This window comes from Anser cygnoides, chromosome 2 (genome assembly GCF_040182565.1).
Source record: "Anser cygnoides isolate HZ-2024a breed goose chromosome 2, Taihu_goose_T2T_genome, whole genome shotgun sequence".
Taxonomy (NCBI): domain Eukaryota; kingdom Metazoa; phylum Chordata; class Aves; order Anseriformes; family Anatidae; genus Anser; species Anser cygnoides.
The window spans coordinates 16,389,733-16,414,162 of record NC_089874.1 but is presented as its reverse complement, the minus strand read 5'-3'; the positions used below and the strand labels follow the sequence as shown (position 1 = coordinate 16,414,162).

Sequence of the window (24,430 nt, the reverse complement as noted above, 5' to 3'; positions counted from 1 at the left end):
CAGGATGCAATCAACGTACAGAGCATGGGCGCTGGCTTGCTGCATTGAGGAGAGTCTTAAAAAGTGGGCGAGGAGAGCAACACATACAGCAGCATGAACAAAACCCATTTCTTTCTGCAAAACTTCCCCTCCAACAATTCCCCAAAAAAGAACAAAAGTAAGGAAGCTTTCAATCTGTACCACTTCTCTCTTTTATAATTAAAACGAATAGCAGCGAACCGACTTACTCAATTGAAACGGCCAGAATTCTGTCCCCTTTAAAAAATGGCTTCTCACAAACTTTGATTAGCTGCACAGAAATACAGCAGATGACTTTAAATGGCATGAAGGTGGATTTATTGGCAGCAGTGTCAGGTTTGCACTTAGCAAGGAATTGGCAGATAGCAGAAAATGGCTGGAGAGGATTCAAACTCCAAGGACTCCGAGCTGTAAAAGGATTTATTTGAAAAGCAAAGTATAGCATATTTACTTCAGTTAAAATTAATAAAAGCTTTTAACTAAAAACATGAAGAAATTAAACTTCCACTGGAAAGCAATCGCGTTGCTTCAAAGGTATGCTCACAGGGATATTTATCACGTTCCTCCCCCGCCATGTCATTTATTGCTTCCAGCGATGGGGAGGTGTATCGATCTCCTTGATCGGGCGTACCTTCGGAAGTCAGATTAAACCTGAAGCTGCACGAAATTACTTAGCATGCAGGAAATAAAACGCTTTATTTATATCCTAAATCTGAAAAAAAAAAAAAAGGTAGTATATTCATTGTGTACGAAAGGCAGAGAGCCTGGAGCCCCAGTAAGCACGGAGCAGAGAGGAGCAGAAGCCCTTTGTGCAGGTATTCAAAGGCCTTGGCCATGCTCTGCGACAACAGAAAGAACGGGGTTTTGTGCCAAAACATGTTCTCACTACTGAAGCATCACCAGCTGAAACCAACACTTTATTTGGTCTTGAGGTGGACTTTTTATCCCAAGTTCTGTTCTTTCTTTACAAATGTCACAAAACCGCTCGTAACAGTGCCTAAAATACCAGCTACCGCACCGAAGCCTTGCTAACGCTAGCAGCCCTGCCACCGGGGATGGACCAGCAGTAAGGGCGACCAAAATGTTTTCCAAAAAGCCAAACCCCACCGAAGCAGGCTAGGGCTGCTATGCCAGGGGCTGCTGCTGAGCCCAGCAGAGGCTGCCCCCGGCCCCCACATGTCCCCGAGCCCCAAAGAGCACTCACGGCTGCTCCGTCCGCAGCTCCCGGCTTGCAGCAGAGACATCGGACACGGCCCCGACTTTGTCGAGCTGGATGTTTCTGAATTGTGTTCGGCCAGAATGGCTCAGGGAGGATGCTCGAAAGGCAGCGCGGCTTTAAAAAGGGGAAAATGGGGAGAGGGGAGGGAAAACAGAGGGAAAAATAAAAAGGGAAAAAGGAGTTGGGAGAAAAAAAGGGAAGAGAAAGGTCTTGCGTTCAGCAGGTCGTGCCTACCTCTGCTGCCACAACCTGCTTCGGGTGTTTCTTCTTCTTTCCTCCACGGAATTATGCTGCACTCTGCAAACCCCTTAGAAGATGTCCTGGACCATGATCTGGACTGGCACAACAGCAGAAATATTGAACAAAATTCAAGTCAGAGACAGTAAGGAATTTTTTTCTCTTTTCCCTGTACTACTCTGGATAAGAAGAAACTGTTGGCACCTACCAGCAGACCTATAATCCACGAATTTATCTACAGCAGTGCGCAGAGAAATCCATATATGAAGGACAGTTTGCTTACGTATCTCTTTCTGAAATAATTCTCTTTTCACTGACTTAATCCTTTATTCTAGATTAAATTGTAAATTTCTGCAAAATAACTTCAGAATAATGTACCTGGATTTGTCAGCAGCATAAATCATAATTCATGCCATCATTCCTAATGCCTACATGGAAAAGTCAATAAAATGCGGGGAAAAAAAAGAGAAAGTTTCCTTTGTACTTGACAGCCCCAGTCCTACCATGTTTAACAACATTGCTGGTACTGTTACAGCAATAAAATCACCAAACAAAGCACTTTTTTTTTTCCTTTTTTTTTTTTTTTTTTTTTTTAAGAATTTCTTAAACATTTGACAGTAAGGTTATTAGAAATTCACTCAGGTCTGAAAAGTAAGATATTTTTGGGCTCAAATTCACAATTTCTGCTTTGGAACTGCAGAAAGGTCAGCCACAAGGGCACACAGTGAGGCCAGACCTTGCACGCTGCCCCACTCTGTGCCTGTAGAAGGTCACCCAAACTATTCGATCCCATGGACGTGTCTGCCTGTATGGAGAAAGAAAGTAAAGGCATTTTTGTCATGAAACTTGCCTCTAGGCTTGGGTCCTCTTCAGCGTTACTAACAAAGAAATATTCAGACAATTTAATCAAAAATGGAGGAAATCCTAAACTGTGACAGATCAGCTATAAAACCACACACTGCAATACGGACACACTTTGCCATTCTTTTTAAGCCATCAGAATTGTCTTCGTGAGACCAGATTTTCTCAGTGTCAGACTCGACACACAGAGACTTTCATTTTTCAGAGCTGTAAGGAACTTGACAAGTCAACCTACAACAGTTAATAGCAGTTTAATCTTCATGCATAATAATCACAAACCTACATTGTACAGGTTTGATAATAATAATTGACAATAGGTGTATTTGAAGTATACATTTCTTTCCAAAATAGATGCGTATGTAGGGGGATGCGTTGTAGAAATATAATACACTACATGGCTGAGCCTAGATAAGCTGGTGATTCTCAAACGTCAGCATCATCTGAACAAAGTTAGGGTTGAAATCTGCTCTCTTAAATACCTGTTCATCCTTCTTATGACACTGATTCTAAAGAGCTCAGTGACTAGTAGATAAAATAAGTATCTAACGAGGTATGACAGAAACTCTGATGGAGCTAAACAGCAGAGATCTAAATTCTAATAAATAAATGAAGTAAAAAATTTACTGCCAGCAACTATGTCAAGTTAGCCATAGGAAACTGCAGCTCTGCAGCTGGAGAAAGGCAATACTCGGCAAGCCAGAGCAGCAGTGGAACTCATCCAGCTTTGATTATTTATGGTGTGATGATGAAGGAACAACTTTCCATGTGAGGAACAGCTTTAAAGTTGAACAGGGAAGCTGAAACAGAGATTTAATGAAAAATCAGAGGGGAACAAAACTACAGCTAAAAAAACAACAACATTCATTTTAACAATTTAAAAATATAATTTACGTGCAAAACCAGATGTTAACTTGTCCGACTTCAAGGTAAACAGCAAACTGTACTCATGACAACCATTCAGCTGAACTGCAAACATGAGCTATTTAATGTTGCTGTAAATAAGGCTCACTCCATACCTCCAAATGCTATCAAAACCAACACAAATTCAAAACAAACACTTTTCGAACAAAGGACAGCTTTGCATTAAATACAGATGTATTTTCAAAAAATCCCAACCTTTCATGATCTATCATAATAGCCTGAAACTTAAGAATGCTTTCAGGCTCAGAAAAAAAAAAAAAAAAAAAAAAAGAATTAAAAAAAAAAAGTGCTTCTAATTTTAAACATTTACAAGAACACTGAGAAACAGCTTAAAACCATGCTTTAAAATGTGTTTTTCAGGCTTTAAATTGCTGAAAGCTGAGACCCGTTTACCCATTTGGCCTGGACTAGAGAAAGGAAGAGAAGCTCAAGAATTTGATGAAAGCAAAGCACGTCAAGTACATGAGAATTTCCAGTTTAAAAAAAGCAACCTGCTCCCTCATCCCAAACCTCCCCACCAGCACTGCAACCCCCTCTCCAACGTGCAATGAGAGCGGTGAGACTTCTCCTGGTCGAAAACCACCACAAACCAACTCATTCACATCACTGGCTCTATAGAACGAGCTTATTTTTAACAAACACTTTTGGAAAATATTTTGGAAGGACTGCTTGGCCATCGTTTGTGCTGTTCCCGAACAGGAGGAGCTCAGTGGCAGAGCTGCATTCATTTCAGCTCACTTTAAACTACACTCAGGAACGGGCAATGTTGCAGAAAAGGTGATTTAAGGTCTGTTTTAAATGATGAGCACAATCAAGCCTTTTTAATGGGTTTTGCCCAACTCTTAAAATGCATACTTGTATGCTGGGAATGAACTTCCCTTTGATTCAGTGTTAACTATGGGAAGGAGGGACTGTGCTCACATTTCTGTTTCGCAGAAAAGAGCAAGCTCTTTGATTTTGAAAGTTAAGGGATTAAGTTGGGGGAAACAAAGAACACAACACACTCCTAAATGTAAACACTCTGCTACATTAAATACAGTCTCAATTTCATATGAAACACTGACTTTAAAATTAGCTATTCCTTTCCAGATATGCCTTATCTTCTCTTCCATCTAACTGGTGAGGAAAAATAAATTTCAATATATTGTAGGCATTAAAAGATGGGTAACACACAAGCATAAGAAAAAACAATGTTTTAAAGCAGTTCAGCATACAAAGCAATACCCTAAAGCAATGAAACAAAACAACAACAAAAAACAAAAAAAACAAAAAAACACCACAATTGTGTATTTATGAGAACAGATAGTAAGGAGGCTGTAAAAATCAACAGGGACTCTCGCACTTCACCAAGCAGCCCAACCCATGAGAATTTTCCTTTTGTCTTTTACTTTTCTCAACTCGTCTTGTAGTTCAACACCAGGCAAAGCACCATGCCACAAGAAATGACATACAAAGCTTTTGGCTCATCAAAGCTGCCTTTACTGTTTAAAAACAAAACACATACACAAAATATCCCAACAGCTTCTGGAATCCCATTTGAAGTACCCAACATTTGTAGATCTCGTTCTCACCAACACAATTTCTACAAAAGCGAGGCCACTCGGGGCATTTTAGGAAGGATTCTTTCATCACTGCAATCCCTCAGTTACAGTCTGACCACAAGATGAAACAAACGGAGTAGTAGTTTAGAGACAGCATTGGTGTACTTTTCAGTTTGCCCTGATATTCTCTGATTTCTGCTGAACCGTGATCAGTTCACAGAACCGCAGGGTGGCTGAGGCTGGCAGGGAGCTCTGGGCCCAGCAGGCCCAACCCCTGCTCACGCAGGGCCACCCAGAGCAGGGAGCCCAGGGCCATGTCCAGGGGGCTTCTGAAGGTCTCCGAGGAGACTCCACCGCCTCTCTGGGCAGCCTGTGCCAGGGCTCAGTCAGCCTCAACATAAAAAAGTGTTTCCTGACGTTCAGAGGAAACCTCCTGTATTTCAGTTTGTACCCATCGCCTCCTGCCCTGTCACTGGACAGCACTGAGAGCCTGCCTCTGTCTTCTTCACACCTTCCCTCCACGTATTTATAGATGGTGATAGGATCCCTCCTGAGCCTTTTCTCTTGGCTAACCGGTTCCAGCTCCCATATGAGAGACTCTCCAGTCACTTCATCATTTTTGTGGCCCTTTGTTGGACTTTCTCCAGTACATCCACGTCTCTTGTGCTGGTAGGCCCAGCACTGGACACAGCTCTCCAGGTGCGGCCTCACCAGTGCTGAAAGGGAAAGGATCACCTCCCTCCACTAGCCCTCAGTAACCACTGACCTTCTTTGTGGCAGGGGCGTGTTGCTGACTCATGACCAACCTGGTGTCCACCAGGACTCCCCCCAGGTCCTTTTCTACAGTGCTGCTTTCCAGCTGGGAGGCCCCCAGCATGTCCTGGTGCCTGGGGTTGTTCCTCCTCAGGTGCAAGACTTCACACATCTCTTTGTTGAGGTTTCTACCAGACCGTCTCTCCAGCCTGTTGAGGTCCCTCTGGACGGCAGCACAGCCCTCTGGTGTACTGCCACTCCCCCCAGTTTTGTGCCATCTGCAAGCCTGCTGAGGGTAACCTCCTACACTGTCCCCATTACTGCTTCCAAAATAATTCAGATGCACATAAGGGTTTAAGTAACAGCAGTTTAAACACAAATTTCAAACCAGATTTAATGGCTTCAATGAACTTTTCATAAAAAATGAGCTCCAGAACTCCATCTCCTCACAGCCCCAACTTAAATTGTCTCCTTGGGGATGTGCTGAAATGGTCCATTAGGGGGAACACCACATCCACTACAGGTGTGTATCCTGGTAAGGAAACTGCTACTGGCTCCTGATATTGGAAGGTGAAGGTGCTGCAGGCCACTCCTACAATATGGTAAATCTGGCAACACAAGTGAAAAAAGCTCATTAGCTGTATTATCGACTCAGAAGCAGGGGAACAATTTTCCTTTGAAGCTGAAGACTGGGCCAACTGCATAGGTACAAAAAGAGATATACCGAGAGTGTTAAAGGCAGAGCCAAAGGTGTTTGCGCTGCTGTCACAGGAGGTGCAAGGAAAATGCTTAAAGTTCAATGTGAATCATGCAACCTATTGCAGAATGTCAAACTTCCCTGAAGTAACAAACTCAGATTATTTTTAGAACAACCTCTTTTTCTTTTTTTTTTTTTTTTTTTCATAAAGCAGTCAAGCTTTGAGGGTTCCATCTTCACAGGTGGTGACTAACTCTTGTCTTCAATGCAAAGGGCTACAGGCAAAAAAATACATGTACATTTTTCACTTTAAAGTCCAGAGATCCCTCCTGTTGTAAGGACAGAATATAACTCCTAGAAGACCCGGTGGCTGAAAAGACTGAAATCAAGAAAACAAGATTAAAAGCTTTTAAATTACAGATAATAAAGCTCCTGAACACAGGCTGCATATATGCACCTTTAAATCATCTACAGAATTGTACAGAAATACCAGTTTAGCACAAAATCTGGAAGCACAGTTGGGACTGAAATTACACTTTCAGCCTGGTTTGCCATTTCATTCAAGATCGGGATTACTTTATGTAAACTGATTTATTTCTGCATAACGTACAGTGTAAGGTAATTTGAGTATCTTCTCAATTTTAACCATTAGCATTGAGTATTTACTTCTGCTAAGTTCCTCATACATGAATATTAAATACAGTATTTCATAACCAGCCTGCACGTACCCATCTGGAAAGACAGTGGATGAATACATTTGCTATTCAACAAAACAAAGGTGAGCAAAGATTGTAATTGCTAACCAAAGAAACCACCATACCAAACAAACCTCTGAAGCAGTACATCTCACGAGTCAGTTTAGCAATACAGCACAGTAAAACTGCACTTCAATATTAACCATTATTGGAAAGTTCAATAATTCCTTGTTTCGAGACCAAACTAAAGATTGTCCATAAAATAGAAGGGTCTTCACAGTTATGATGACTCTGCCAATGACTACAAAGATCCTCTTTCCTTCCAAATAACTGTTTGCACAAAATGCAGTTATATCCAGCTTTAGACCAAATTTCAATCTTTTTGCTTGGTGTACCACAACCTACATTTTGCACCTCCTTGGCTGCTTCACTGCTTCCTGACTGAGTCACTTCACTTTTAGATAATGTATCAGCATTATTCTGATGGTGAAAGTATATCTGTCTTTTCAGTTTTGGAAAAGCATAAAACTCCTCCTCACGGGCATTGCATTTTGCTAAATGTCTTCTTTCACTGCGCTGTTTCCAGAAGTGTGTTGCATGTTTGATGAGTTCCCCCTTAGCTCCTTTACTTCCTTGCAAAACCCCTTCCTTCACTCTTCCCTGGATTTCTTCTCCATGAGAGCACAACAAATGAAACTTCATTTCAGCAAAAGACTGTGCGATGAACTGGCACCGACCACATCTGATCTGTAATTTAACCTCTCCGGCATTATGGAACAGGTCTTCCAAATTGCACTTGTTTCCCCTGTTAAAAAAAAAAAGAAAACAACACTATTTCAGCATTAGCCATACACAAAAGAGCTGATAGTTTCTGTCCATACACGTTCCAAGAAGAGATGACATCCACAAAACAGTCTTTTGATTAAAAACAGGAACTGTTGCTACAGTATCCAATTTATTAGGAACATATAAAAAAAGAAATAAAATACTAATAAGGTTGATTAGGAAACAACTGAAGCTGAATGTTATTTGACACTGCTGAGTTTAAGAATTGCCTCTAAAATGGCAAAATAATCTCTGTAAAAATAATCTTTTATGACACTAACCTTTAAAAAAATGTTATTCACCTTTTATTAAAAGTTCCTGACTTAGTGAGGTCAATCCAAATACGCCTAGCTCTGTGCTAGAAAAGAACAAGTGAGAATTACCAGTAGCTGACTACTCACAGAAACTAACTTGCTTGTACCGATTGATCTGAAGTCAATTTAAGCCAAAACCACGGGTCCCACCTCCCACTCAAAGGTGGAAGCAATGAAACTTCAGAGCTTCTTTTCTTTTTTTTTTTTTTTTTTTTTTTCCTAAAAGTTTGCACCACACTTTAAAAAAGTTTAAATAGGTCATTTACAACCGGACAGCCCCTCTCACTGATTCAGGACAGCTCTGCAGTGTAAAGGGAACAGACACATATAAGAGCTAGCATGTTCCTTCTTTAAGTTAAGGCAATCAAAACCAAACAAAACCAAACAACACAAAAACCTTCTCAAGAACTCTAGGAAAAGGCCCACATGTTGCTGTTTATTAATACACATGTAATTATAATAAAGCGTACTTCAATCAAAGCAAAGCACAGTGGGGCAAACAAAAAAGCTAACATTTATACTGTGCCAAGAAAATTCACCTCAAATTCATAATGCAGAAATAAAATAATGCCCTATCCATCTCAATATGGTTTATGCTAACTTTTTTACTTGGCAAAGTGATTACAAAAGCAGAGGTAATCAAGGCACAAGACAGATTAGCTCACAGCACTCCAGAGAAGGAAATGGGATAATGATATTTAATAGTGTAAACAAACTACAAGCTAATACTGGAATATGAATTGCTTTTCACTTATTGCAGTTGGTTTACTTATCTTCTGGGGAAAAAAATCACAAAATGGGTAGAATAAAAAGGTTCAAAAGATAGCGCAGATTAACAAAAAAAATAGGAGAAATCAACTGATCAAAATAGCTCTACTGGTGGCTTGGGTATTACTAGAAGATATGCAAAATTACTTTGGACATTCCAGTGTCAGTAATAATTTATATTCTACAAATCAGCTGAAATATATTAGATTATCTAACGCATTGACTAGATTCCACAAGAGAATATTTAAACCATTAGGAATCTCACTTGGGCAAGAAAACAAAAACTAAACCAAAAAAAAAAAAGGGATGAAAAATCAACAGTTTTCATTGTGGTGACGTTTGTGAATTTCCACTGGTAATCTGAAATCCCATTTTTATTAGCATTTAATCAGTGAAAGCACTCACCTTTCTGTTGCTTCTTCTGCCTCTTTTATATTTGTGTCTCTGCTCCTCAGAGCATCTTGCAGCTGTTGCTCGCTACTGGAGGGCTCGGTGCTGATAACAACCCTGTGTACTTCCCTTAGGTGACCAAAATAGACTTTTGCGTGGCCGAAAACTTTAGCACAGAATTCACAACACACAAGCTTTTTGGGCTTGCCGTCGTTGTGGTGAAGTTTCATGTGCGTGCTCAGGCTTCCAGAATGAATATACGCCTTCCGGCAAATTCGGCAGCTGTAAGGCCGTTTGTTCGTGTGCGTGTTCATGTGGTCCTGAAGGTGGTGTTTGAACTGGAAGTTATGGTTACAAACGTGGCATTTATGCCATGGCTTAGGTACAGCTGAATAGGCATTTCTACCTAAATCGATTGGTTTAACCGATGTAGTGTCGTTATGCTTGTAGCTTAAATATTTACTGGCAAGTGAACTGTTTACAAAAATATCTCGGTCTAATCGGTCGGGAGACTTTGCCTCTACTACGGCTGCAGAGGTCAGTGGTGCGATAGCCTGCACAACCACCACTGGTTTTGGTCTAATACTACGGTATTTTTTCACCGCCTCTGCTTTTTTGTCTTCAGGTGGCTGAAGATCAGCTTTCACCCTCTCTTTTCCTTCTCGAAATTTATTAACGATGCATTTCCTTCGCTTGGTCTGAAAAGCCAATAAATCATCTGGGGCTCTTCTCTTCCTGCCTCTTCTTTTCGAGGGTGTACCATTCATTTTTTTAAGGCTGTCAACATCCACTTTACTGGATGGAGAGAAAGTATTTTCTCGAATGGTTTGTTTGGGGGCTTGTGTAAATGGTACAGCTAATCGTTTATCAGATCCTTTAGAAGGAACATGAAAGGTTTTCACCGAAGCTGGTGTCTTTTCACAGTCAGATCTTATCGAAGGGCCGGATACATCCATAACAGTAGTACTCTGCTTAGATTTACAAAACACTGAATTTTTCATTCTTGAGTAAGGCAAAATAGGAAGTTTTCCTTTTGGTGTTGACGGAGTCATCTGTATCGGACTGCCAAAAACTGCTGGTGAAAGGACAGTAACAGAATTTGCAGAATTTGTGGGTTTTTCTTTTAGTTTCTCAGACATAATGAATGACTCCCTTGTGGTTTCAAGTGCCGTCTTCACAGAGTGCAGACTAAGTTTCATGGGATTACTTGAACTCGCTGGCTTGCTCAAAGAGTCTTTAACTATAGATGGTCCAGAAACATTATTGGCAGCAGTTTTTGTTTTGTTAACCGAAGGAGATCCAGATTCTGCGGAATTACTTTCACTCAGTAAGGTGGCAGCTGTAATTTCAGATGAATCACGGCCTGATAGCATCACTTGCTCTGATGAATCTGAACTAGAACGAGTTTCAGGACAGTCTTCAGCTGGGGTAGTCATGGGGGAAGTCTGCGATGAGACCTGTGCTTTGGTAGGAATCTTGTTCTGTGTACCCAAAACAGAGACTTGAGCTGTTTTTTTGTCACTCAGCAGTTTATTTCTCACAGACTGGTACCTAGGGATAGGCAGCTTTAGGTTTTCGGAAAGGGCCATGTTTGATGGCTGGATTGGCTGCGTTACGGCAGGGGTAACATACGGCAAGGCCAAAAGAGAGAAAGTCCCCTCGTGACCAGCAACCTGCATGACGGCGTAGTTTTGAGCTGGCACCATCAGTGGCTTAGAACCTGCAGCTGAAATTTTTGGTGGGTTTTGTTCAGGCACAGATGACTGGAGACAAGAAACCACTCCAGATGTTAAAATTTTTGGTACCATTTTGGGAGCGATGGTCCTAAACTGACCTTTCTTCTGAAAACTTCGTATTATATCCGAAGTAGATTTGTGTTTATCTGTAATAATAAAATAATAGACGTGTAATAAAGCACATGATGTTTCATTTTGAAAAATTACTGTTGCAAAAATAAAATGGCTTACAAAGGATACTATTACATATAAACTTATTAAAAATATTAAGCACCTAAATGACCAATAAATTAACTTTAGAATTGCAGAAGTCCTGTGGACAAAACAAAAATACTCCCTGAAGCATATACATAGGAATATATGTGAAATATATAATGAATATATACGTATGAAAAAAAATATCTTAATCTAATCTTAAATGTATCTTCCATTCTAGATTAAAAACTACATGACATTTCAGAATATATGTGCTTATGAGCTTCTTCTGCCCTGGAAAATCTGAGCTAGTGTGGTGTCAGTATTCATTTGGAAGAACTGACTGGAAATGGACAGTATTTAAACCTTTCATGATGCAGAAACTTTCTGAGCACCTGCTCAATCACACCTTTTCATTGGCATCATGTTACCCTTCAAAATTTCTTAACATTTAGAATTTGTGGCTTTTATAAGATACAGACTAAAGCTTACCTGATGAAGTTGTTAAAAAATTGCCGCTATAATACATTCAAGTGTGTAAAAAAGGACGTAGGATTTACCATTGCTAAAAACCCAATCACACACATTGTTCATACATTTTTAATGCACACTAGAAATATTGTTGTATAAGTTATTCTTTTTTTTTTTTTCTTGGAATATGCAACTTATCTAAGTTATAAAACAGTTCTTTACTGTTTCTACTTGTGTTGGTAAATGTCACAAGTATCTGTAGTAGAGAAAAACATGAGGGTAATTAAGGAAAACCAAAACAAAAGGAAAAAGGTGTAAGATTTAATCCACACTCAGCAACAGAGATAAATGCTAACCTTTTACACACTCCATAAAAAAGGACTTGATATATAGTTAAATTGAACTGCTACCATATCATATAACAGCCCCATTACCCACTCTCAAATAAATTCAATTACCAGTGCTTCCAGTTCTCAAAAACTGGGATAGGTTTTCTGAAAAAAACAAAAATAACCCAACAATCTCTCTGAAAATTCATCCACATAGACCCCAGCCATAAATGCAATTTGGGAAGGCAATAATGTATTTCAGGATTAAAAAATAAGTAAGAGAAGAACCACATGTGAATAGAATATGTCAAAATAAATACTGGAATCCCAAAATATTGCAATGAGATACCTCCACAGAGATGTATTCCTGATTGTTTTAAAGGTTTGTATTATAAATGTATTTATACATTCTTCCAGAACTGTGAATTACCACCAGCACTGGAAACTCCAGTAAGTTTATCTTAATACTGGATGTTCTTTCCAGACCTTCCACAGCTCGCAACGCACGCTGTAAGTTACAGAGCTATCGCATTTCATGACCACAACTCCTGGACAGACCCACGTGCGCACACATGGTGTGCACATGGGCCGTAAAACCACCGCCTCCAGGACACGCCAGATCGCTGCACAATCCCACACACGGCCAAGCTCCTCCACAGCAGGTCTGATGCTTCTCCAAAGTCTTTGACCTGCAGCATGTTCATACTGTAACTGTGCAGAGCGCGGCGCTTTGATCCTTTTATTGCTATCCAGAGCATCAAAACCCAAGTCTATTATACATCACCTCGGTGCCCCCAATTAAGGGAAACTACCGGGCACCAACTGCACTTCATTCTGCTGGAGGCCTGTAGAGATGTTCAGAAGTTCCAGATATCCTACTGCACACACGAAATCCTGCACAAATATGAAGAGATCCCTACACGTGGGGATAAAGCCAGGCCTAGAAAGTTTGTGTAACCCAGAAAAAGCAGAGACATTCTACTTTTATTCTCCAAAAGCTAGAAGCATGCGCTGTTTTTCACTAAGAACATCTATTTTGCTAATCTTCAGTCATTAAATACATAAAGAAATCCTGATCTTTTTGACTGCTAAGATAGCTAACAGTACTGAGAGTTTTTCTGTACCTTCTTGTTGCTGCTTTTAAGGCAACATCTTTAAGAGCTTCTGAGAAGTATTATAATGAAATATATTAATACGAGTATTAACCAAACTGCATTGGTTAATGTAATGTAAATGTATTAATATAAGTAGTAACCAAACTAGACCCCAAACTTCAAAGCTAGTTACAGGTCAAACTGCACAGCCTGAATGCAGAACATGATCAAACACGTGTAGTTTTCTTTTAGGGACAGAGTCTGCTCTTATTTTCCAGATTGTACTTGCCATTTACTGATATTAAAGACTCTGTCCAAACCAGCAGCTATTTACCTCGCCACTATAATCAAGATGGAGCAGGTTCCTCTTCTTGTCTGGCTTTGGCCTCTCCCTTTATATTTCAAAATTTCATTCATTGATCTGCATAAACTTTTCAGCAAAGTCAGGACTTCAGCAGCAAACTCCACGTGCTCAGCAAATGATGGAGAATTGCTGTGGATGTGCCACCTCTACAAAGGTGCAGAAATGGCAGCTGCAGCACCAGGAACTTTTAATTTGTGGTTAGGAGGAAATATTCATAGTAATAATGCATTACACTGGGTTTGAAAATAAGTATATGCTTCTCGAATACATTGACTTGCCTACTGCAAATTCAGGCAGTAAAATCACCTTTATTTAAAGATATACATGATTTCCTCAGTAGTCCGCAAGAAAGCACACTCGGGAAAATCAGCCACAGAACGTTGTTTTAAACAAGGTCCATTTAGATCAACACTCTTCTTCCGCAGTTAATATAGTGCTGAGCATTGATATAACTATTTCAAAAGGGATTTTTATACAAACACTCCTTTTCCAACTGGTGTAATTTTATCATAAATACTTTTTCCAGGCAGGCCATGTTTGGTATCAGCCCTGACTACTTTTTTTTTCTTTTTTTTTTCTCCAAGTTTACATTAGACCGTTTAGTGCAGAAATATTCACTGCAGTGCCTCTGGTATGCAAAGGATACTCAGCTCTGTACTTTCCCTCTCATCCCACACAGCTGCTGTAGTTAAACAGCTTAGCCAGTGCCTAAATATAGAGATGGGCTAGATGCAGGCTAGCTGTCTGATGATCTTTCAGGCTGCTAAGACTTTGCATGTAGAAAGCTAATTGGAAGACCTGGTAGAAGATTATTTAGCACCTTGGATGAGGAAAAAGGACCCAGCCGATTCACAGCCTGGAGGTCCTACTGAATGCACCAAGCGTGGAAGTGTCACCAGTGACCTAAATTGTTTTTTCTCCCATTTATACTTGGCTAGAAGATTCAACAATACCCTTCAGACACAGATCACTACAATCATTCGTATCTTTGCCACTCTGACACTGAAGATCTTGAAAGACTGGGACATGCTCTGGCTGCCACTGTTCCAGAAGACCACCTGGACGCTTAACACACATCTTTCCGTGTTATTCCACCTCTGTTCCACATCACCTTCCAAATTACGTCCATCAGTTCAAAGGGCTCTTTTTTGACAAGGACTTGGCAGTTGCGGCCTGAGGAAGAACCTCCATTCCTACGCAGACACGTGAAGTCTTGCATATAAGAGGGGGAACTGGCAGCTAAGTGAGGCCCTGCATTGGCATTCTTGAGGATGAACCTTGCTTTTAGACCACATTACTTCTAGAGGTACATCACCGAAGGCAGCGATTTTTATACTTTCTCCAAAACAATTTCATTAAGAATAAAGGAAATGAATGAACACATTAGATTCGTTATCTGAATGATGTGGAGCTCACTTTAACTGATGTGTTTTCAGTCTTTCAAACAGGCATGCACTTGGAGCAGTAGGTAGACACTTTTAAATAATTAAGTACGAGGTTAAATCAAATGCAATTCAATCCATTTGCTTTAAAAGTCTCTGCTGAAAGATTAATGGTTACCACACTCATACATGTGAATATCAAATCACTCTGATACTTGCAGGATGTCATAAGCTTTCCCCACTTTTAAATTATCTTAAAATTGTATAGGACTGGCCAATGATACACCAATAAAATTCAATGATGCATCAAAGTCTCTGATAGAGCCATGCTGGAAAGGATTCTCTGGAGGAAGGAAAGCCTTCCACGGGGCTGCTGCTCATTCATGGTTCCCTTTCCAAGTCATTCAGGTCTACTTCAGTCCAGCCTAGTTTGCTTCTTTTTCCATTTCCTTTCGTCCTCTCTATACATACTGCATCCAACATTGTGAACTCAGACACTGCAGAAAGCATCAGAAGAAATCCTATTTCCCCCTGAATCTCATCTACTTCAAACATTAAAAAAGTATCAGAATTCCAGAATTTAGAATTAACATCAATACACAGAATTCCACTGTGTGTTGAATGTTAATTGCTTTTAAAAAACTTTGTAAGCCCACCTCACTTGCTCAGGTGTGTGCTTCATTTGTGTACGAGTGGACAAGTGGCAGAATACACCACAGGAGAAGGATCACCCTGATTTGAAGGGAAAAGCAGAATACAGACCAAAAAGATTTGTGACATTTCAACCTGCGTTTATGTTGCTGAGGCTTTTGCAAACTTCAAAAGGAAGAATATCTGTTCTTCTGGAAAGAAAAAATGCGTAACAACTTTCTAACACAGTAACGCAATACGAGATTTATTTCTGTCAATGCTAGTTAATCACTCATTTTGCCAGATCTCCATACACACTAAATACCTGTGGATACTGTCTTTCCAGCACAAGTTTCTTGTTTTGGCTGACCCAGCATACTTTGTTGGACACAATGTTTTTCTGCAGGATTAGCATGCAAAAAAACACCACCTGCAAAAGTGCTTCAGTCAGTTATAAATAGATGCCAGCAAGAAAGAAAGAAAAAAAAAAAGACAATATAAAACATCAACTTTCAGTTAATGCATTAAGAAAGCTACTGCTTCTTTCTTTGCCATTTTTCTATCCTCAAAAAAAATGTTTTAAAATCTAATATATTACATGCTGAATACAAGGCAATAGTTTAATAAAGGAGTAAAGATGTTTGATGTGGTAAATAGATGGGATGCTTTAGCTTGAGTGTCACGGCAAATAGTCAAAAGTATCAAAACAAAAAGCTCAGAAAAATGAAGTTTCTGTAACTTTACTGAGATTTTTAAACATAAAGGGCTAATATAACATAAATCCTATGCTGACTGACACTTTCCGTAACTCACACAAATCAGAAGTATTGCAGTCACTCTAGAAAACAGATTTTGGCCTTCATAGAGTCATAGAATCATTAAGGTTGGAAAAGACCTTCAATGATCATCTTTGATCATCTGGTCCAACCATCACCCTACACACCTGTAAGATAGGAGGTTGGTAGGAAAGCCCACAAGTCAGAAGTGTCCAACACAAAATTCTGTAAGAATCAATATTCGTTTTTTTCTCTTTGCCAAATATTGACCATTTGGGTAGAAAGTTCCATCATGTGTTTTTGCCTCAGATACTTTATTAAAATTCACTTTAACAGAAAACATCAGCCATTCCCACGTATGACAACATTTTTAAAAAAATCTAGTAATATTGTATTAGAGAAAGACCTTACATCTGACACAGCAACGTCTCATCTTTCTGAAAAGCTGCCCAAATTCAGCTCAAGTTGTTAAGCTCCTGACATAGGTTCAACAGATACTCCAAGCACCTAACTTCTCCGATCGCTGCCTTCTATTAAACGCAGTCCTGCTTCAGGCTGACGAGGGTTTTTCCTAGAACTATAGCTTTGGGTCCAAACCCCCAAGCTGGAAACAAAGAAATGGCCTCTCACTCATTAGCTTTTAATTGCTGGGCTCACACAGTGTGGAAGAAACTAGAATCTAGAGAAGGGCAGCAGGAAAATGAGAAGAAACCTAGAAATAAGATTTGGAAGGCATCTAGGGCAAGGAATCAGGCTGTGATAGGGAGGTCTCTTCCAACCTAGATGATTCCGTGATAAATGGGTAAGGAACATTACTGTTACATGCGATTTGGAGAGGAGAAGAATTAAAACCACAGGGATAATCTTGTATCTTCTATTTCTCATCTTTTAGTGCTTGATTTTTAATGAGTCATATAATTACGTCTACATAGGAGGCCTTTTATGCAATTTAAAATAAATTAGAAAAATAAACAACCTAAGTGTTCTAACGCAAGATTGGAAAACCTCGGTACATCATTCGCACAAAGACTAAGACACAGAATGTACAAATACATCCAGAAAACGTGTCCTGGCATACCATAGGAGGAGCAGGACGAAAAGAGCTTGTTATAATTCTGAAAGGGGAAATGAGACCCCTTAAGGCTATATACAATCATTTTTGATTTTGGCCTCAATATAGTTTGCTAGTTGTGCACTACGCATTTTGCCATTTAGAAAGGCCTTCTTTGCTTTAAACTCTGTAGAGTTTATTATTTTCCAAGATTAAGATTACAGTGGGACAGTGCCTGGATTCCTTATGTGGTCTGCAAAAGACTCTTCCGAGCAGAAGAGAGCGTTACGGCAATAAAGTTGCAAAATAAAAACGTATTCTGACATTAACTTCATTAAAGTGGACATTCAACATTTTTCAAATGTAGGAATAAGCTAAATTGATTTTTGGCATAAACAGTTGTAGTCATGTTGGAGGGAGTTCATCTAGTGATCCAAGAACATGGGTTCATATTTAGGAAGTTCTTAGGTTTTCTACTTCTTTTTTTTTTCTCCTGACAGAGATCCTTGTTGCACTAACATCCATATCTCAATAAATGCCAATGTTTATACCGATCTACTTCTCAATAAATTAGTACCTGACATAACTTACAAAAAAAAAAAAAAAGAAAAAAACAGTAATCCATTCTGTATTCCCAGAATTGTTTTCCTCTGCGTTTGAATGTACACTAGGAACTGCTTCATGATTTACGATTTCTTTCTGCCAATACAGCCTTGCCAGCATCTTGGCCCCTGTATCCCTGTCCTTAAAGAAAAGTGTAATGTGAAACAACAACCACACAGAGCAGATCTGTTAATCAAAAGTTAACACATCAAGAAATTATTGCATCTAGATGCTGTATTATCAACATTAGCAACACTAATAATAAAATTGTTTTGGATTTCTCATAGATTGGGATTTCTCATTGTAGAGTTTAAATGTTCTGCAGCAGTCTTGAACATTTACCTCTTTGTATTATCCCAACACAGGTAACTTTTAAAATTTGCAAGAAATCCTATTTCTGTGGGGAACAGCAAATGGCCAACAACTTTAAGGAAAACTTTGGGTTTTAATGTAAATTGATAAGCCACATCTGGGTAAATCAATATTTAAAAGCAACATCTTATGCAAAACGTGGGCAAAGCAAGGCTTAACACGACCTCTTATAAAAAAGCCATTTATGTGCTACTGTACAAAGGCATGAAGTCTTGAAGTCTTTCCTAAATGTCAGAACATACACAAGAGATTTTTAAACACTCATTTGCAATTAATTTTAAACCCGTTTATTAACAGATCCATATGTTCTTTTAACACCTCTCATACTGTGTTTGGGAAATTCAAAAGTTTTCATTTATTTATTTATTTTTTGAAGGCACAGTCTTTCTGTTTATAAGTTACTGATTTCATACTAAGGTTAACATAATTAATAGATTTTAAACAGATCACAACATTTTCATATCAAGAAAGGAAAACTGCCATGAAGAGCTTGACATAAAGCATCTGTGATTTGTAATAACTTTCTCTACAGCTGACAAAATCACACATACCTTTTTCTAACACAATAAGCACGTGGAAATAATGCTTATGTGGATAAATCTATGCGCTGAGATGGTACCTGGCCTCCTCAACCACAAAAAAAAAATAAAGAAAATATTATTATTTCTCTGTTTAAGAACAGAACACCTCTGATAGATGCTGTTACATACGTGATCAGAGAGAGCGTGTTTCAGCTTCTATATGCCTCTAAACTAGTTCCAACAATCAACCACATCAAACCTAGAGTGTGTGTTATCCAGCAACCATGCTGCTCTGACATGGCTCAGTTAAGCAGAAAAGAAATGATTTTGGTAGCAATGCAGTTCCAGTGTTTTATCTTTGTTCTTTTTGTCCAGTCCTGACGTTCAATGCAGGATACCATCCCTGTACATCTGCAAAACCAGGCTTCAGCGATGCAACCACCTGGGGGAACTAATTGTTCAGAAAATAGATAAAGGGAAGGGATGCAATCACTGGTCATAAACTCATAATTCATAAACCTTCGATCGCATTGTCAATATTAATTAGGTACTCTAAGAGGCGGGGACAAACATAGTTTCAAAATACTAACTGGATTTTTAAAAAATATTTTCTGGGAGAACTGCCAGTTGAAATTTCTTTAAGTGAGCATCAAGAAAGATACAGACCTAAACTAACTCTCATTGTGAAGTTGATGTCAGATGTAAAATACTTTTTAAAACGACTATCAAGATGTTATCAACCTGGACAAAATCCCGATATGCCTAATATAAGTGGCAATTAATAGACTTATTTTTTCGTTAAGTGCAGGAAACAATAATGAGCAGGTCTGACTAAAAAAAAAAAAGAGGAAGACAGAACTCTTCAGAAACTATGCCGCACAAAAAGGCCAAGTAAAACCATTTTATGAATAAGTCATGAAACATCTTCTGACTAGACTCTTGCTCCCCTTTCAAATAAGCTGAAAACAGAATCAATCTTCTTACCAGGAGTTCAACCCTTCTCCTTTCCCTCCATGAGACAGAAAACACCTACTTCTGATTTCAGTACAGGAATTAAGATTCTTATTCCACAAACTTTTTATTTTCCCCCCAAATACTGATGTTCAAATGGAGAGCACAAGAGTGAAATTCTTACTCGTTTTATAGAATATCCATTTTTACGTGAAAATCAAGAGCCTTTATTTCTGAACACAGCCTTATGTAAGACAATACAAATGATGAATTCATCACTTCATCTTATGGATTGTCCGTAGAGCAAATTTATATTATTTGAGACATTAAAAGCATCTATATGGTGACTTCTGTATTACAAACCTTGAAAAGTGATCCCCACTGAAGATGAAGAGAGGATCAGAAGATGATCAGACAGGGCCTGGTCTATTTTCAATCTTCCAGTACGAGCAGGTATGCCCCAAATTTATGACCAAATTATAGCACACTTCCTTAAACTTGGAGAGTAGATTCTGAAGGATTTTATAAAGAGTTCATTTCTTTTGAAAATAACCCAAGCCATTGAGCTTTTTTAACGGAGAATCTCTATCTAAGGGTTTTATTTGGTCTAGGTGTTCTCTCTCTTCTTTTTTCACAATCAAAATTTCTTCAGAAGACGACTCTATGGCTTTGGCTGAAATATGCAAAACATTGCCACCTGTAGTCATTTCCACTAATATTTATTTTTGTTTTAATCTTTAGAGGATCTCCATGGTCCTTTAAACAGATATGGATTTATTTATTTTTTCAAAGACAAACAAATGAAACAAACATCTTCAGGAAGACAATGGTCCTCCTGACTAAGACATTGCTTTTCATAACACAAAATTATCACTTGCTGCAGAACCTGAATGTGGCTAGGCCTTTCTGGCAGTAGGATGTAGCAGAAAATATTTAAATTACAGCACCTGAATGCCCTTTTTTTTTTGTTTTTTATCACCCACGTGCATAATTCAAATTGCAATGCTTATTGACATTACTATGCTTGCCCATCCTAGCTACTGTGTTACGTAAGGCAGCACTGGTTCTCAAAAGAACACACTGGTCATGCTGTAAAGGAATTGATTGAATACATTGCTAAGTGATAATGCATCAGCAAACGCTTGTGATGGGTGCCACCATGCAATGGAATTAAAATAGGAACGTAGTCACCAGGAATGTGGGCCAAAAATGACATCCTTAGTTTGCTGTGTGCAGAAATTTCAAATTAAATTCATGCTTAGCTGGAGTGCTCACTGTGCTGAAAGCAGCGCGACGGCTCTTGCGAACAAAAGGAGACCCTGGTTGTGCGAGTCCAGCAGAGGGAGTCGGACGTAACACAAAGCTGCCTCCATCCATCCCTGGAGCTGGGCAAGTCTGTCGTAAGCGCTTAAGTCTATCTGAGCCAGTGGGGTTTCATTTATTTATTTATTTAGATATGCAATTCATGTCAAGTAGCCTACAGTAATTTTCAAACCTGTATGCTGGCCTACAGATATAATTATTTTGTGACACTAAATATGGCTTCTACTGAAAATCCCAAATGTCACGAAATCTTAACACACGGCCTTTAAATAACTTTCCAAAGTGCTGTGTTAGTATGGCAAAATATTCTACTGTGCAAACCTTTCACCCAAAGTTTTGTATAATCTTGAGAATGTGTGAAAATCTTAACACAAAACTTTAAGGCTTCCTGTTAAAATTAAACTATCTTCTGTAGCTGCAGTATAATTTTTCCGCAAAATTGTTTTTTAAAATAGTTCAGTGATTGTTTTAATCTAGTTAATACCCTAAATATGTCCGTGTTACTAAACACATCAGTAAATATAACAGATGCTCTTTTTTTTCCACAGACATCTGAAAATGAACCACGGTTACCAACACATTTTCTCATCCCAAGCACTACCCTGAAATCTTTGTCAAACTTCCTTGCTTTCATCATTACTCAGCTCATCACACAAACCATCTGCATAAATAAAGATGTAAGCATCTGCTGTATGGCAAATGGTCTCAGGGGCAGATGTTTTTATCCTTGCATTCATGTCACTGGCTTGGATACATTATTTGAACAGATGTACACAATCTGAAAGTGTCGTGTCCCACAGTGAAATGTCTCCAACTGCTTTCTATCAAAGTGCATAAATGCTATTTGCACCTGCATTTATGTTAATGATAAAAAGGCAGCAGGGGTTCCAGCAAAGTGAGAGTTGATGCTAAAAAAACACATTTACATGGTTAATTGAAGTTTGAGATCTTCTAGCACCACAAGACCATACTAACACTGATATACAGTGTATTAAACTATACAATGACTTCTTGATATAATGATTTTTTTATTAAAATAAACATATCTAAGGAGCAAAACTCTATCAACCTGTTAGTACACTTTTTCAATGTATACTAAAAAAACAAGTATTAAATCAGTTCCTAGATAAACCAGGACAGCCTTCATTTTGCATAATTGTACAATATACACAATTATTTCACATTAGAATCATTTAGCAGAAGTGTTTTATAAATCTGACTGTGCCACTCATCCAAAGGTATTTTAGACCTCTAAGACTCAATGGTATTGTGTCATTACAGAGCAATATAAAAAACCCCAGCACTTGCTCAAAAGCAAATATCAACATGGGTGTGAATGACAGAACACGTTTCCATGATGATCTAATCTTTTTCCTAGCAATTATGAGATCTCAGAAGTTAAATATTTATCATTACTCAGAGAAGTACATCTCTTTGCACTGTGTTCAACTGATCATTGTATACACGACCATCACCTTATACAATTATTTTAAGCTGAGGAAAATCCATGTCCTGAAGGGGTGCGTATCAAATGACAGAACTCCTGCTATTACATGACAAATGGTAGCAGTGAAGGGTTTACGTTGTCACTCAAAGAACTTGCACTAACCATTACTTCCACACTCAACTGAAAAATAAAAAGCACTCACAGTACAGAAAGGCTGACAAAAATGCTATCCTGAATGTAACTAACTGATGGATAGGTTCTGCTTCCAATACCATTCATTTTCAAACCTTTTATTTGTAAGAAATGTACCAATGTTATTGTTGCACATAAATCATTATAAATTGTTAATAGCCTCAATATTTTCATTGTCATAACATTTAAAGAAGCAAGGGTTATGCTTCACACAAGAACAAAAAAGAGTGATAGTCACAGAATACAAAAAATATACTGAGATTAATACATTTGTAGACACCATAATTTCACAGTGATATAGCTCTTGGTTAGGATCTGGTTATGATTTCCAACATGACCCCCCACTTCCAAAGTTTAGAACATGGCTCTTATCATTCACTCTGGGTGAAAGTGGGTAACAGGATACTAGCTGGCCTGGATTTTTCTTTAAAAAATGATACATTTTCTTTAAAAACCTTGGAGCATATAAGGCATCAGTTTCAAGTCTGCAAACAGCTTCACAGTCTATATTCTCCTCCTGTTATTCAGAAATTACGTCAACATATAGGTAACATTCAATTTGACTACATGGGTCAAATTCCTTTTATTTAAAGGAACAATAAAGATTTTAAGTATTAGAATCAAGTATTTCAGTCACATGCATATGGTTGTAGACCCTGCACTGCAGGCTGGATGGCTTTATACGACAGTACATACTGCTTCCCTTGAAAGAATGGTCCCACTAGGCACAGGACTACATCAGCTGAGATCAATTCACATGGCATCCTCCTGGATTAGCTTCCTCAGAATTATTACAGTATCATAAAAACGCTCAGCCTTTGCAAAACAGGTAAAGTATTAGCATACATGGCAGCAAAAGCTCAAGCTTCCGGATAAGTAATATAGAGTGCTTGTCTTAATTAACGTTAAGTACTAACAATGGAAACCTAACTGACAGCCTAAAATGGTTCTGAAGGGTCCATTAGAGCTTATGTCATAAACATCAAACATTCACTTACATTTAGGAATTATCATAAAAATGACATCAAGTTAAAAATCATACTTAAACATTAGCACTGCAACAAAGAACAACAGGGAAACGAGATTATAGTTATGGCCAAACATTTATTTAGAGGCTTGGGTATATACAGTTGCAGTGCAAATATCCTCATCAAAATAACAAGGGAAAAATTCAAGACGCTAACTCTACTGAAAAGTGTATCAACAGAAGATGACTTCTGAAGAGACAAAACACAGAAGAAATGTAGTTGAAAACAAGAAATAATATTAAGGATAGGAAGGCTGGAGAAAATACATTTAGAATCTAAAAATAAGTTAATATTTTTTTGTGTATGTTAGTTTTAAAGCACAACTTGCACATAGATCTGAGCCCACACTGTATGAGGGTTAAATTTAACAATGATTTTCAAACATGTAAGGATAACAATAATTGTAATAAAACCCGAATAATTAATTCTGCTCAAACAAGAACCAGAGTTATATAGTTAAAGTTTCAACTAGAGGTGGTAACAGCAATTAGCAATGTCCTAAAGAATAAAACAATCTTAGTTACTGAAATTGTTTAAAGTGGTAAGTATTCTTTATAACAGCTTAGTCATAAGAGCTTTGGTTTTTGAAACCCAAATTACGGTAGAACAGTAGGCATCACTTATGCTTATTATTTAGGCATTTATTAATGAGGATATAATATTATTCTTCCACATTTTGAACCACAAACGTCTAATTTCTCAAAAAGAACAGAAAGTATACTATAC

The 24,430-nt window shown here is 38.4% G+C and overlaps 1 protein-coding gene across 10 annotated transcripts in view; it reads right to left on the bottom strand.

Moving 5' to 3' along the window:
• Window positions 1-2,570: 2,570 nt before the first annotated feature.
• Window positions 2,571-24,430, bottom strand: part of ZNF438 (zinc finger protein 438) — a 50,927-nt gene continuing 29,067 nt past the window's right edge. For 9 of the 10 annotated variants that reach the window (XM_066991536.1, XM_066991537.1, XM_066991532.1 and 6 more), the window contains 2 exons: window positions 9,255-11,121; window positions 2,571-7,747 (listed from right to left, as the gene is read on the bottom strand). In XM_066991536.1, coding sequence (XP_066847637.1) covers window positions 7,141-7,747; window positions 9,255-11,121 — 2,474 coding nt within the window. In that variant the 3' untranslated portion in view covers window positions 2,571-7,140. Of the gene's footprint in view, window positions 7,748-9,254; window positions 11,122-15,765; window positions 15,878-24,430 lie in introns of those variants that run through there. The other variant, XM_048076617.2, reaches the window with a different exon arrangement.